We start from the raw sequence: 15,501 nt of genomic DNA, 5'->3' as shown, positions 1-15,501 counted from the left end.
CTCTCCAAAGCCTCTACATCCTTCCTGTAATGTGGGGACCAGAACTGCACACAGTACTCCAAGTGCGGCCGCACCAGAGTTGTGTACAGTTGCATCATGACGCTGCGACTCCTAAATTCAATCCCCCTACCAATAAACGCCAAGACACTGTATGCCTTCTTAACAACCTTATCTACTTGATTCCCAACTTTCAGGGATCTATGTACACATACACCTAGATCCCTCTGCTCCTCCACACTATTCAAAGTCCTCCCGTTAGCCCTATACTCAACACATCTGTTATTCCTACCGAAATGAATTACCTCACACTTCTCCACATTAAACTCCATCCGCCACCTCGCGGCCCAGCTCTGCAACCTTTCTAAGTCACCCTGCAAACTATGACACCCTTCCTCACAATCTACCACACCTCCGACTTTGGTGTCAACAGCAAACTTACTAATCCACCCAACTATACCCTCATCCAGATCATTAATAAAAATTACAAACAGCAGTGGCCCCAAAACAGATCCCTGAGGCACACCACTCGTAACTGAACTCCATGACGAATATTTACCATCAACCACCACCCTCTGTCTCCTATCTGCTAGCCAATTCCTGATCCAATTCCCTAGATCACCCCCAATCCCATACATCTGCATTTTCTGCAGAAGCCTACCATGGTGAACCTTATCAAACGCCTTACTAAAATCCATATACACCACGTCAACTGCCTTACCCCTATCCACCTCTTTGGTCACTTTCTCAAAGAACTCGATAAGGTTAGTAAGGCACGACCTACCCGCTACAAAACCATGCTGACTGTCTCTAATCAATTCATTACTCTCCAAATAACTATAAATCCTGTCTCTAATAATCCTTTCCAAAACCTTACCCACCCCAGAAGGTAATAGAAACAATAAATGTGATCTCTCTGAAACAAAAGCATTGGTGGGGAAAGTTGATAAAGGCAGGGTTGGAAGATGACTTGGTTTCGCTACAGGGCAAGGTCTGAAAAACAGAATTCCAGATTAGGACCATGGACCTTGAAAGGAGATTACAGGAAAAGTCCAGACTGAAAGTGACTAAGGTGTTAATATGTATTTTGGCAATGATAAAATGGAAATGGGGGGGAATGTGATCTTATGATGGAATGGATTGCAGCTTAGTTAAGAATTGAATAGAATATTAAGGATTCTGGGTGTTGCATTTACTTTAAGTATGATGTGGAGATGCTGGTGTTGGACTAGGGTAAACACTGTAAGAAGTCCCTCAACACCAGGTTAAAGTCCAACAGGTTTATTTGGTAGCACAAGCCACTAGCTTTCGGAGCACTGCTCCTTTGGGTAAGTGGGAGTTCTGTTCACAAACAGGGCATGTAAAGACACAAACTCAATTTACAAAATAATGATTGAAATGCGATTCTTTACAGATAATCAAATCTTAAAGGTACAGACAATGTGAGTGGAGAGGGGGTTAAGCACAGGTTAAAGAGATGTGTATTGTCTCCAGCCAGGACAGTTAGTGAGATTTTGCAAGCCCAGGCAAGTTGTGGGGATTACAGATGGTGTGCCATGCACTCAAGATCCCGGTTGAGGCTGTCCTTGTGTGCGGAACTTGGCTATCAATCTCTGCTCAGCGACTCTTCAGTGGTTACGGGCATTTAGCCTCTGATCTTTGGGTAAGCTTTCTCCAAGGCAGCCTTCACGACAACGCAGGTCACTGAGCAGAGACTGATAGCCAAGTTCTCAACACGTGAGGCCAGCCTCAACCGGGATCTTGGGTTCATGTCACACTCTCTGTAACCCCTTAAATGTTGTGCAGGTTCCAGCCTCCTCCATCTTTTCAGGCAGAGTTCCAGATTCCCGCAGCCAGTGTGAAAAAAGTTTTTCCTCAAATTCCTTCTAAATCTCCTGCTCCTGATCTTAAATCTAAGTCCCCTGGTTATTGGCCCCTCTGCTGTGGGGAAAAGTTTCTTCCAGTCTACCTTATCTATGTCCCTCATAATTTTGTACATCTCGATCCAGTTCTCCCCTCAGCCTTCTGTGTTCCAAGGAAAACAATTCTAGTCTACCCAGCCTCTCTTCGTAGCTGAAATGCTCCAGTGCAGACAACAACGTGGTGAATCTCCTCTGTACCCTTCCTATAATCTGGCAACCAGAACAGCATACATGTGACCTAGCAAGTGTTATATAAAGCTCCATCATGACCTCCCAGCTCTTGTCTTTATTAGCTGAGGCAAAGAATACAAGTTCCTCGTATACCTCAACTTTTTTTTAAAAAAAAAACACTCCCGTTGTAAAACAGGTCTTTAAGTGAGCAGGCCAGGTAACAAACTTTTGGATGTGGAACTGGGGGAGCAGATGGACCCAGTCATTAGGGAAATAGAATTGAACGACAGCCTGAGAGCATGTTACAACAGGACAGAAGTATGAATGGATAGGGTTTTTTAATGTGGGCATGATGACATTGGTAGCAATATTGCTTTAAGCCGAATGTCAAATAGTTGTGAAACCTGAGTACAAAGTTTGAAAATGACCGGAACTTTGGGTGAATCATTACATTCTTACATGACTAAGGAAACCATTTATGTTAATGTTCCAGTTGAGTGGATGCTGAATGGCACATTATCTACACTTCCCAACTGTTCTTTGGATTTTTTTATCCATTGAAATGTGTGTCTGGGCCAACATGTATTGCCCATCTCTAACTGGCCTTCAGAGTGCATTTATAGAGGGTATTTGAAGAGTCCACTGTGGATCTCCAGACTTCACACCTGCCATGGTGGGACTCGAACCTGGATTACTAGTCCTGTAGCAATACCACTGGGCCACTGCCTCCACTCTTTAATGTATCACCTGATGAAGGAGCAGCGTCTGACAGCTTGTGATACCAAATAAACCTGTTGGACTTTACCCTGGTGTTGTGAAACAACTTACTGTGTCCACACCAGTCCAACGCCGGCATCGCCATATCATACCTTTTAATGTTTGACAGCTGACGACTGTACTGCCACCAACTTGTATATGAGATTGTATTGCTGTTGATTCCATTTCCACCAGCAGAGCCAAATTAATTGGCTTATCACACTATCAACCCAGCACTACACCGCAGGCTTCCACTCCTCTCCTCGTGTGGAAGATGCGTCCATGTATAATATCAGACTGGTTTGTTAACAGCAACATTTCTTTGATATTTATTTTCTGCTGAAAGTCGTTGACATTCTACACAGCCTGCCATTGAATGAAGCTGCCATAGATCAGGTTCTGTTTGGCATTTGCAATTATTTTGTTTGTGTTGTTCAGGGACACAGATGCGTGTCAGTATCTAGAGTTTAGCTGTTTGTTATACATTAGATTGGGGTTCTTTGTGCGCAACACGATTCCACTGACAACAATCAGCTAAGTGACCAGGTCAGCTGTTTTCGTGATGTCCCGAGCCACTAGGGAGACCCTCGTTCTTCAGAATTGGTGCCCTGGGGACATCTGTGAGACCTAGAGCCCCACTTCAATGTCTCATCCAAAGCACTGCACCTCTGTCAGTGCAGCACTGACAGTGTACCCACCTTGGTACTGCAGTGTCAGCCTGGATCATGACCTTCATTCTCAGAAGTCACTTGAATCCACCACCTTCTGACTCGCGAGAGCGCTCCGGCAAGTCACAGCTGACATGTTCAAGTGCTAGACCAAGATAGTGCAAGTGATTACAACTTGCATTAAATATCCCGAGTCATGTTGCTGTGCTCTGTGGCAATCTGTACACTGTATGGTTAAGCAATGATTGAAGTAATGTTTCTGTATCATTGAGAAATCCCTCCCTTATTAATCCAGTGAATTACCCACCAGCTTTCATCATTGCAGCAACATGAGGTTCAATGTGGAGGCCCCAATCCTGGTGGTAAATATTTCCTGCAGTGTTGTGTTCTGTTTTCTGTACCAGGATAAACTTTCCACATTCCTTTTTTCATGTGATTCACATGATTCATGAACTAATTCCAGCGAGAGTGCCGAATAATGGTTACAAATGTCAATTCCTATCATCAGGCATCACTGTTAATTGCAACATTGACCAATCATCTGATAGAATGGGAAGTAATGAGTAAGCATTGCTACAGTAGCAGATTCAACAATTGCAGAGTTGAAGTGTAATGGAAGAGGCTGCTTCTCATCCCCTCAAACTGTGCTGTCAGCCTGGATCTATCTGGGCATTCTCACTGGGCTAAATGACTTCCCCCTGTTCCTATGGTGCACAAGCCTTGTAGGTAGTGTACCATTCTATCTCCGTAACAAGCACAAATTCAGATGCAGCATCACTCATACCTTAAACCGTGTATTACACATCTTACATAGGGCATCTCAGACTGGATTACAAAGGAAATAGGTGAGCAAGACCAGCCTGTAGCTTAGAGTAGAGATGGGACTTAGAACCGAACGTAATGGCTCACGCTGGCTTTCGAGGTGTCTTGCTGGGGCAATGATTGTGGGTTAGAGAGGATAAGAGTCACATGGCAAAATTCTGCATTAGCACAAGGTAGGCTAAGAAATTAATTGAGAAATTAGTGAGAATTTTTTAGTGACAGCAGAATGGATAATGCGCTGGAGGCAGAAGATGATAATCAGTGCAATGGACTGGAAGTGGAATATATTAACCTTTCACTTAGCCCAAGAGTGGGAAAGCTTCATTTAGATTTAATGAGTACAAGTGAATTTGCATTTATATTGCACTGCATCACAGCCTGTAAACATCTCAAAGCATTTCAGAACCAATGAATCATTCTTTTTGGAAAGGCATTCAGTGTTAGGGAAATGGGACAGTCAGTTATTCTACAGCAGGAACCTGTTTATTAGGTGAGGGAACTCTTAATGCCATGGGATCTTTAATGTTGAGTCAAGCAGCCATATGGGGCTTTAATTTAACAGCTGTCTCTGTCCTGCACTGAGCCGAGGTTATATAGTAAGGCTAGAACAATCAGCCTTCTAACTTGAGGGACAAATACGTCTAAAGTAGCCAAGTTGACATTTGCAGCTGAGGGAAGATGGTGTGTAGCAGAGATCCAGGGTATTGTTGAGACAATCTGGGTTCAAATCCCACCACGGCAGATGGTAGAATTTTAATTTGGTAACGATTAAACTATTCTCTTAACCTACCTGGTTCACTAATATCCTTCAGGGACCTGCTGTCTTCACCTGATCTGGTCTACATGTGGTCTACAATGGCCTCTTAAATGGCCTAGCAAACCATTACAAAGTCGATAAAAAGGAATTGAACCAGATGAACCAATCAGCATCAACCAAGGGACCGGAAACGCCAATGACAAACCCAACCATGTTGACCCTGCATGTTGTCCTTATAACATCTGGGAGTTTGAGTCAAAATTGTGTCTCAGACTAGTCAAGCAACAGCATGACACTGAATCATACCTTACAGACAACACCGTCCCACCAGCAGGACAGGCTTAGCAGGGGTGGCGGCTGCAGTGTGTATACAGTCCGGGAGGGAGTTGCCCTGCGAGTCCTTGTGAAGTCACATGGCATCAGGTCAGATGTGGGCAAGGGAGCTTCCTGCTGATGATCATACTTTCAGCTGATGAAACACTATCTTTTCAGTGCAGCTTTTAAATCAGATTTGGGTCTGCAATTTGAAATCTTTAAAGGCTTCACATCTGTATGGCTCACTTATGTTGTGTATCAGATTGAGACAGTAATTAAAGCAAAGAATAATACACATACTCAGAGTCTGAGTCTAGCAGCTATTCAAGTGCAGACAGGCTGGCAACTCTGTAACATGGCTATGTAAAGCCGTTCTTTTAATTCGCCACACCACATGCCTCCAAGTTGAGCAACACTTGGAGGAAGCACTGAGAGAGCAGAATGTACTCTGGATGGGAATTCAATGTCTGTCACCAAGGGTGGCTCACTAGCACCGCCACAGACTGAGCTGGCCAGGCCCTAGTCAGCGACACCCACATCCTGTAAATGAATAAAAGAAAATATGCTGTGCTGCTGTTAAAACATATTTCTGTCAGCCTCTGAAGGTCATGTAACATGCCTGAAACATCCCATAAAATATCTCAGTAGAAGATTGGAGCCGTGAAGGATTTGTGACAGAAAACTGGTATTCTAGCTTTATCATAAACATTCTGACAAACAGGCATTAAGGGTCTCCCCTCGTGAGATCTAGTTCAGGCTTCACCACCATATTTCAGAACTGCTTGTTTGAAAAATTGGCTGTTTGTTGGTCCACCATACGTGAGAGGCAGGAGTTACTGCTGCTTTTAAAACATTTTAGGCTCGGTGACATTGCTTGAGGCATTGTTGTAATAAAACTAGAATGGCAAAGTCTTGTCAGGCATGTGGTGTAGCGAATTAAAAGAACGGCTTTACACAGCCATGTTACAGAGCTGCCAGCCTGTCTGCAATTGCATAGCCCCTAGACTCAGACTCTGAGTATGTATATTATTCTTCGTTTTAATTACTGTCTCAATCTGATACACAAGTGAGCTATACAGATGTGAAGCCTTTGAAGATTTCAAATTGCAGACCCAAGTCTGACTTAAAAGCTGCAGCGGTTAGTTGCACTCAAAAGATTGTGTTTTACCATGAACTTGAATGTAGAGTCTCAGGCTAGACTGATGCTTCAGAACAGTACTGAGGAAAGTTGGTTGTGTCTGAGGTAGGATTTGGTTTTGGTGTTCTGGGTGATATAATCTGGTAAAGCGGTTAAGTGAGGTGACTCTTGACTGTGACTGCAACAAATAAAACAATTGCAATTTGGCATTTTCTGTATGGAGTAGTGAGGCTTTGAAGGGCTCAGTTTGAGTGGGAGTAGGATATTTCAGCAGGAGTCTTTACAGATACACAGTGGGATTGGTGGTGGGGGGAGTGGAAAAAATTGAGTCATTATTGATCTGCAGTAATTTTATTTTATGGAAGAAATCCATACAGATTGGCAGGAAGCATATTGAGGGATGGGCTCTGTATGGATTTGCAGAGAGATGCTTGAAAAGCACCAGATGTCAGTCGAGATTGATTATCGAACCTTTGGGGTTAAGGCAAGCGATATTGGATAGAATCTGTATAGAAGTGAGTGTGACTCACTGCTGCTTGAGAGAATTCTTCCTGTAGTTTCGGGTGTGTCTCATTCTACTGAAAGGGCAGTAGGAAATGCCTGAGGGTTCCTTGATAACCAGAGAAATATTTGTACATGCCTTATTTGTATGATAAAAATTCCAGCAAAGGTTGTTTGGTGGAACAGCTTGACCAGTTTTAAACCCATAACAGACAATCTACCATAAAAAGAAAAAGGAGGCTTATGTTCGGATGAGATTGGAGGGCTCAGATAGTGCACTAGAAAGCTTTAGATTGGCTAGGAGGGAGTTGAAGAGTGAGTTGAGAAGGGCTAAAAGAGGACATGAGAAGACTTTGGCTGATAGGATTAAGGAGAATCCTAAGGCGTTCTATAAGTATGTCAAGAACAGAAGGTTGGTCAGGGCAAGATTAGGGCCAGTTACAGACAGCAGGGGGAAGTTGTGTGTGAAACCGGAGGAGATTGGAGAAGTATTGAACCAATATTTCTCTTCGGTGTTCACGCAGGGGGACATGAATATAGCTGAGGAGGACATTGGGTTGCAGGGGTGTAAAATAGAAAGTATTACGGTTGATAAAGAGGATGTGCTGGAAATTCTTGAGGGGCTGAAAATAGATAAGTCCCCTGGTCCGGATGGGATCTACCCTAGGATTCTCTGGGAGGCTAGAGAGGTGATTGCAGAGCCTCTGGCTCAGATCTTCAGGTCGTCATTGGTCTCTGGTGTAGTCCCGGAGGATTGGAGGATAGCGAATGTTGTCCCATTGTTTAAGAAGGGGAACAGAGACTTTGCCGGGAATTATAGACCGGTGAGTCTTACTTCTGTTGTGGGCAAGGTTTTAGAAAAAATTATTAGGGATAGGATTTATAGTTATTTGGAGTGTAATGAATTGATTAGAAATAGTCAGCATGGTTTTGTAGCAGGTAGGTCGTGCCTTACTAACCTTATTGAGTTTTTTGAGAAGGTGACCAAAGAGGTGGATGGGGGTAAGGCAGTTGACGTGGTATACATGGATTTTAGTAAGGCGTTCGATAAGGTTCACCATGGTAGGCTTCTGCAGAAAATGCAGATGTATGGGATTGTGGGTAATCTAGGAAGTTGGATCAGGAATTGGCTATCAGATAGGAGACAGAGGGTGGTGGTGGATGGTAAATATTCATCATGGAGTGCAGTTACGAGTGGTGTGCCTCAGGGATCTGTTTTGGGGCCACTGTTGTTTGTAATTTTTATTAATGATCTGGATGAGGGTATAGTTGGGTGGATTAGTAAATTTGCTGATGACACCAAAGTTGGAGGTGTGGTAGATTGTGAGGAAGGGTGTCATAGTCTGCAGGGAGACTTAGATAGGTTGCAGAGCTGGGCCGAGAGGTGGCGGATGGAATTTAATGCGGAGAAGTGTGAGGTAATTCACTTTGGTAGGAGCAACAGATGTGTCGAGTATAGGGCTAACGGGAGGACTTTGAATAGTGTGGATGAACAGAGGGATCTAGGTGTGTGTGTACATAGATCCCTGAAAGTTGGGAATCAAGTAGATAAGGTTGTCAAGAAGGCGTACGGTGTCTTGGCGTTTATTGGTAGGGGGATTGAATTTAGGAGTCGCAGTGTAATGTTGCAACTGTACACTACTCTAGTGCGGCCGCACTTGGAGTACTGTGTGCAGTTCTGGTCCCCGCATTACAAGAAGGATGTGGAGGCGTTGGAGAGGGTGCAGAGGAGGTTTACTAGGATGTTGCCTGGTATGGTGGGGAGGTCCTATGAGGAGAGACTGAGGGATCTAGGGTTGTTTTCGTTGGGAAGAAGGCGGCTAAGAGGGGATCTTATTGAAACATATAAGATGATTAGGGGTTTAGATAGGGTGGATAGTGATAGCCTTTTTCCTCGGATGGAGAAAGCTAGCACGAGGGGGCATGACTTTAAATTAAGGGGGGGTAGCTACAGGACGGATGTCAGGGGTAGGTTCTTTACCCAGCGGGTGGTGAGGGATTGGAATGCCCTGCCTGCTGCAGTTGTAGATGCGTCTAGTTTGGGGGCGTTTAAGAGATCTCTGGATAGGTTTATGGACGAAAAGGGATTGGTATAGGCTAGTGGGTCATTGTTTTTGTAACTGGTCGGCGCAACATCGTGGGCCGAAGGGCCTGTTCTGCGCTGTAATGTTCTATGTTCTAAGTGTTCACCCAGCTCGCGCGCTCTCTCTTCTCTCTTATCAGTTTCCTGCACACTGTGGTGTTGGCGTTGATACAACATTCCTACCGCTGTGCAGGACAGTCCACGGAGGACGACTGCAGCACAGCACATTAGCCCCTCGTAACATTTGATCTTGGCCCACTGACCTGTCCGGTAGTGTTCTCTGGCGAGTGTCTCCAATTCAATGGGAGTCAAACAGTACCTCTGCTCAGTGAGATTCGCCTTCTGTAGGGTAATCCAGTTCAAACAAAAGTTATCAATCCTTGTTTCTCTTTCCCACAGACGGTGCCTGACCCACTGAGGATTTTCAGTATGTTTTTATTTCATTTTCTGTACGATAAAAGTTGTTTTAAAATAAAACTTTCGTAGAAAGGTGCAGGGCAGAAGGTGGAGAAATCGTGGAATAGGAGCTACATAAGGAAGCTTAGGCCAGGTACTGGGAATTCAGCCCAGCCAGCCTGAACTGAATTGCTGGCAAAATCTTATCTGGAACTGAGGAGCAAAAATATAAAGGCTGATTGTTCATCAAGTTAATCCTCTCAATGGCTGCACACCAGGAAGATCACAGCCTCAGTCCTGTCTGTGCTGCGTTGGGAAATTTACAACATGTGCCCAGGAATTCAGGCCAGATGTCCTACTTGATAGACAGCTTCCACACAGGTCTTCTCTCAGCTTCATTTTATCCAATCTTTTCTCTTTGTACAGTTCCAGAAAAACATCTTTCTGGCAAATTGCGCGGAGGGTGTGGAGAGTCTACAGAAGGATCTAGATAGGCTGGGCGAATGAGCCAGGAACTGGCAAATGGAATTTAATGTTGGCAAGTGCGAGGTGGTCCACTTTGGTAGGAATAATGGTAGGAAGGATTATTACTTACGTGGCGAAAAACTGCAGCAGGCAACGGTGCGGAGGGACCTCGGGGTCCTTGTGCATGAGTCGCAAAAACCCAGCTTGCAGGTGCAGCAGGTGGTCAGGAAGGCGAATGGGATGCTGGCCTTCATAGCGAGGGTGATTGAATATAAAAGTAGGGAGGTCTTGCTGCAGCTATATAGGGCATTGGTGAGGCCGCAACTGGAGTACTGTGTGCAGTTTTGGGCGCCGTACTTACGCAAGGATATTTTGGCCTTGGAGGGAGTGCAGAGGAGGTTTACTAGGCTGATGCCGGAGTTGAGGGGGTTGAGCTATGAGGAGAGGCTGAATAAACTAGGCTTGTACTCGTTAGAGTTTAGAAGAATGAGAGGAGATCTCATTGAGACGTATAAGATGATGAATGGGATGGATAGGATAGAGGTGGAGAGGCTCTTCCCGCTCAGGAAGGACAGTAGGACTAGGGGGCACAGCCTCAAGATAAAGGGGGGGCGGTTTAGAACGGAGTTGAGGAGGAACTTTTTCACTCAAAGGGTGGTGAATCTCTGGAATTCTCTGCCCGTTGGAGTGGTGGAGGCTGCCTCGCTCAATATTTTTAAGACGCGGGTTGATGGGTTTTTGATGAGAGGGGATTAAGGGTTATGGGGAGAGGGCGGGAATGTGGAACTGAGCCACGACAGATCAGCCATGATCTTATTGAATGGTGGGGCAGGCTCGAAGGGCTGGATGGCCTACTCCTGCTCCTATTTCTTATGTTCTTATTCCTCTGTGTATATGTGCGATTGCAGCGTGTACGTCAGTGTTGGCAAGGTGGTCAGTGTTGGCAGTGCAGCGTGTGCCAGGGCGGTCAGTGTTGGCAGTGCAGCGTGTGCCCTCCCACTGAACCACTCTTCCACACTGCTGTCCAGCAGGTGTGTTGGTCGCTAATTTGACTGGAGGGTATCACAGACTGGCTTGATCCTGTCTTTTTCTGATATGTTTTTAAAGTCATCCAGAATTGGCGACTAGACTGTAATGGGACCCTTTGTCAAAACCCAGCAACAGTGAGGTTGATAAATGGGCTCATAGTTAATTTGATACCAAATGAGCAACTGGATTCAGACCCCACCTTGCTGTCATGTCCTGACGTTGAATTTCTTACATTTGTTGGATGAGAGTTGAAAGATTACTGTGTAAGCTGTTGGATTGTTGTAGAAATCTAACTAACTGTAGCTCCTTATAATCTCTGAAATAGTCTAGCAAGCTCCTTTGTTCTCAGGGGATTGGCAGTAAATGCAAGCTTACTAGCATCACCTATCTCCTCAGAGCAAGTTATTAAAAGCTGTAGATTTCTGATTATTGCCCTGGCTGTGACTGGCTAAGTAAGGAGTCTCAGACCACCAGATTAAAGTCCAGCAGGTTTATTTGGTAGCACAAGCCACAAGCTTTCAGAGCGCTCTGTGGTTTGTGCTACCAAATAAACCTGTTGGACTTTAACCTGGTGTTGTGAGACTTACTATGCCCACCCTGGTCCAATGCCAGCATCTCCACATAATTTAATACAGAAGAGGGGATTGAATCTGTGCACCTTGCCATCTATATAGTTTAGGCAGGGATTTTGTCATGATTATCAAGGAACTCAGCCACAATAAGGTTTGAAACTGTAAATCATGTAATTGTTGAGCTTGGACTGGTATCAAATTTCGTGTGCTGTGGAAGGCAGGGAGTGAGGCTGTCATGTGCTGGGGGTGGGGTGGAGGGGGGGGGGGGCTGGAGGCTGGGGTGGGGTGGAGGGGGGGGGCTGGAGGCTGGGGCGGGGTGGGGGGGGGGGCTGGAGGGTGGGGCAGGGGGGCTGGCATGTGCGGGGTTGGGGGGGCATGGAGGCTGGCGTTGCATGAGGCTAACGTGTGCGGGGTTGGGGGGGCATGGAGGCTGGCGTTGCATGAGGCTAACGTGTGCAATTTCCTTCTTTTCCCAGGACGCCTTTGCGGCACTTTATGGGAACAATGCTGCTGCTCGCAACCGTCAGTTGCAGGATTTGATCATGAAATGGTTTATTGCCCTCACGGCTGTTGGTGCAACACTGGCCATCGCTGCGTACCTGGCCCGGAGGAGGTAACAGCAGTGAGATTACACTAGCGGCAAGCCTTGGTCAACAGCTACTGGATTTAAAGAATATCTCAACAGATTGGCAACACCATGAAAGCTGCACCAATCAATCTCAGCTCATTCCTTTTGTTGGAACTTATCTCTCCGCTATTTGTACTTTATGTATTGTGTACGTGTACTCCGTTTACAGAGATAAAGCATTCAGGCTGGTGCTGTGACAGAAATGGAAATTATCTACAAGTAAATCAACAACATCAGTTAGTAAAGCTAAATTTTTATTCAGGAATATTAAACCTGGAGTGGAGGTGCTGACCACCAACTGATACGGTGAAGATCTGTGTTTGGTGACTGTGCTCTTTGTTGGATTGTCAAGAGTCTCAAGAAAAGGGGCTGATCTCTCTCTGTTGTGGTGTTCACCGTATTAGAGGTGCACCCTATCTGAGTAGAATGGGAGCCTGGCTGTTCAGGAAGGAATTCAAGTCACTAGGATTCCAGAGTGGTGACTTAAAGAAAACATGGGAGAGAGCTGCTCCTTGTTCTTGGGGATGCCAATGTCTTAGTTGAGCGTGAATTGAAAGGAAGTGGCAGCTGATGTCCCCAATGTAAAAACCGCACCCTTTACCAGAAGCTGCTGGGATAACAAGCAATGGAACAGAGGTTTTTTTTTAAACTGAAGTCTGACTTTGACATTTTATTTATGCCAAATTTAAAATTCTGTTCACCTGCTGAAGATGTCACATGGTGTTTGAAAGGGGCGACCCCTCCCGGCATTGGCACTGCACCAGTGCCGTTCCAAGCCTGTTTTCTAAGGGCAGTTCTTGCTGATTTTCAAAGGGATGATGAAGGAGAGTTTGAGTTGGATGTTCCTGGTTGAAGTTCACACTGCCCCTCAGCAGAAGCGAAAGCAGAGTTTTGTCCAATCTGATAAGATGACATGACGTGAAAGATTGTGTGGAGTGCAGGTCCCCACATTTCTTTAATGCGTCAGTTATTTTAAGAAAAGGTTTTTGGCTGTAACGTGTGGATGCTGAAGGTGTGACTACTGGTCACTATTATTCACTGTAACCATTCCATGTAAGCTTGCTGCTCACCAAGTTAGAAGCAAACCTATTTTACACAATGTCTTAAGATTTAAATTAAAATGACTTTTTAAACACTATCTTTTTTTGCAATTCTTCTTTGATGCTATGTGTTGGTAGACAGTTGGTCTAAAGTAATATCTGAAACAAGCCACGTTGCAGCAGGCTGCACTGGGCAGTGATAAGGACAGTAAGAAGTCTCTCAACAGCAGGTTAAAGTCCAACAGGTTTATTTGGTAGTAAACGGCACTAGCTTTTGGAATGCTGTTCCTTCGTCTGAGTGGAGAGCTCTGATTACGAACGGGGCATATAAAGATGCACACAGTTTACAGAATACTGATTAGAATGCAAGTCTTTACAGCTAATCTGCTATTCAAGTCTTAAAGGTGACAGTGTAAGTGGAGATAGTTTTAAGCATAGGTTAAAGAGATATGTATTGTTTTCAGACAGGACACTAAGTGAGATGAGGCAAGTCAAGTCATGGAGGTTACTCATAAGAATGGGATATGGCGTCGACTCGTCGATCGACAGTTCTGACGTGCCACAGCGAAAAACCACACCGACCTCTTCAGAAGACAAACCCAGGACACAGTGGACAGAGTACTCTTCGTTGTCCAGTACTTCCCCGGAGCAGAGAAGCTACGACATCTTTTCTGGAGTCTTCCACATGTCATTGATGAAGATGAACATCTCACCAAGGCCATCCCCACACCCCCACTTCTTGCCTTCAAACAACCGCAGAACCTCAAATAGACCATTGTCACAGCAAACCACCCAGCCTTCAGGTGACCACAACCCTGCCACAGCAACCTCTGCAAGACATGCCGGATCATTGATATGGATGCCATCATCTCACATGAGAACATCATCCACCAGGTACATGGCACTTGCAACTCGGCTAACGTTGTCTACCTGAAACGCTGCAGGAAAGAATGTCCCGAGGCATGGTACATTGAGGAGACCATGTAGATGCTATGACAACGGATGAATGACCACTCGACAATCGCCAGGCAAGACTGTTCCCTTCCTGTTGGCGAACACTTCAGCGGTCACAGGCATTCGGCCTCTGATCTTCGGGTAAGCGTTCTCCAAGGCGGTCTTCATGACATACGACAGTGCAGAGTCGCTTAGCAGAAACTGAAAGCCAAGCTCTGCACACATGAGGACAGCCTCAACCAGGATCTTGGGTTCATGTCACACTGTCTGTAACCCCATGACTTGCCTGAACTTGCGATATCTCACTTACTGTCCTGTCTGGAGACAATACACATCTCTTTAACCTATGCTTAATGCTATCTCTACTCACATTGTCTGCACCTTTAAGACTTCAATAGTAGATTAGCTGTAAAGACTCGCATTCTAATCAGTATTCTGTAAACTGTGTGTGCCTTTATGCTCTGTTTGTGATCAGAGCTCTCCAGTCACCTGACAAAGGAACAGTGTTCCAAAAGCTTGTAGCGTTTGCCTGTTGGACTTTAACCTGGTGTTGTGAGACTTCTTACTGTGTTTACCCCAGTCCAACGCTGGCATCTCCACATCAGTGATAAGGATTCAGTGCTGCTTTTCTGTAGCCAGGAGACCCTGAGGCTAGTTGGCAGCAGCCTATCGCATGCCTCAGCAGCATAGAAAGAGGACATTTGGTCACGTGCCAGTTCTCAGCTATTTCCCCACTGTACTCAAATTTCACACTTAATTCTCTTTTAAACATTATTGAATCTGCTTCCACCACACTTTTGGTCAGTGCATTCACTGGTAAATATTTTTGCTCCTAATGCTTCTAACTCTTTTGCTAATTACCTGCGTCAGCCCATTTAGACCACAATGGGGAATGAGCTTGTTTTCTTGTGTTTATGTAATAGTGGGTGGCATCTTGTTTGGTTAAGTGAGATTGGTGCTGAGAAATGTGTCCTCTGTTTGATCTCCTGTCCACATTTGGATTCCGTGTGCACCAGTAGATTGTAATTGTAGATTGTAAATACTGACCTATTCAAATTCAGAGGAATTAACATCATGGAAAGGATTCCACCTTCGAATACAAAAGCAAAATGCTGAAAATCTGAAATTAAAACAAAGTGCCGGATAAGGAGCTGTTGTGAAGAGAAATTGTTCTGATGAGGGGTCATTGACTTATTACTCTCTCCATATATGCTTATGCCAGACCCTTTGAGGATTTCCAGAATTTGTTTTTAATCCAATTCTGGTGCAGACACACACTGGTGCAAA

At 45.0% G+C, this 15,501-nt stretch overlaps 1 protein-coding gene across 1 annotated transcript in view; it reads left to right on the top strand.

Annotated features, from left to right (window-relative positions):
- The window catches only part of bcl2l1 (BCL2 like 1), a 29,513-nt gene extending 16,155 nt beyond the window's left edge, over window positions 1-13,358 (top strand). Inside the window, exon 2 of the mRNA XM_080205121.1 lies at window positions 12,069-13,358. Coding sequence (XP_080061247.1) covers window positions 12,069-12,209 — 141 coding nt within the window. The 3' untranslated portion in view covers window positions 12,210-13,358. The remainder of the gene's footprint in view (window positions 1-12,068) is intronic.
- The last annotated feature ends 2,143 nt before the right edge of the window (window positions 13,359-15,501 follow it).

This window comes from Carcharhinus amblyrhynchos, chromosome 16 (assembly GCF_965287045.1).
Source record: "Carcharhinus amblyrhynchos chromosome 16, sCarAmb.v2.hapA, whole genome shotgun sequence".
Taxonomy (NCBI): domain Eukaryota; kingdom Metazoa; phylum Chordata; class Chondrichthyes; order Carcharhiniformes; family Carcharhinidae; genus Carcharhinus; species Carcharhinus amblyrhynchos.
Note: the sequence above shows the minus strand (reverse complement) of the source record. Positions and strands in the feature narration are given on the sequence as shown.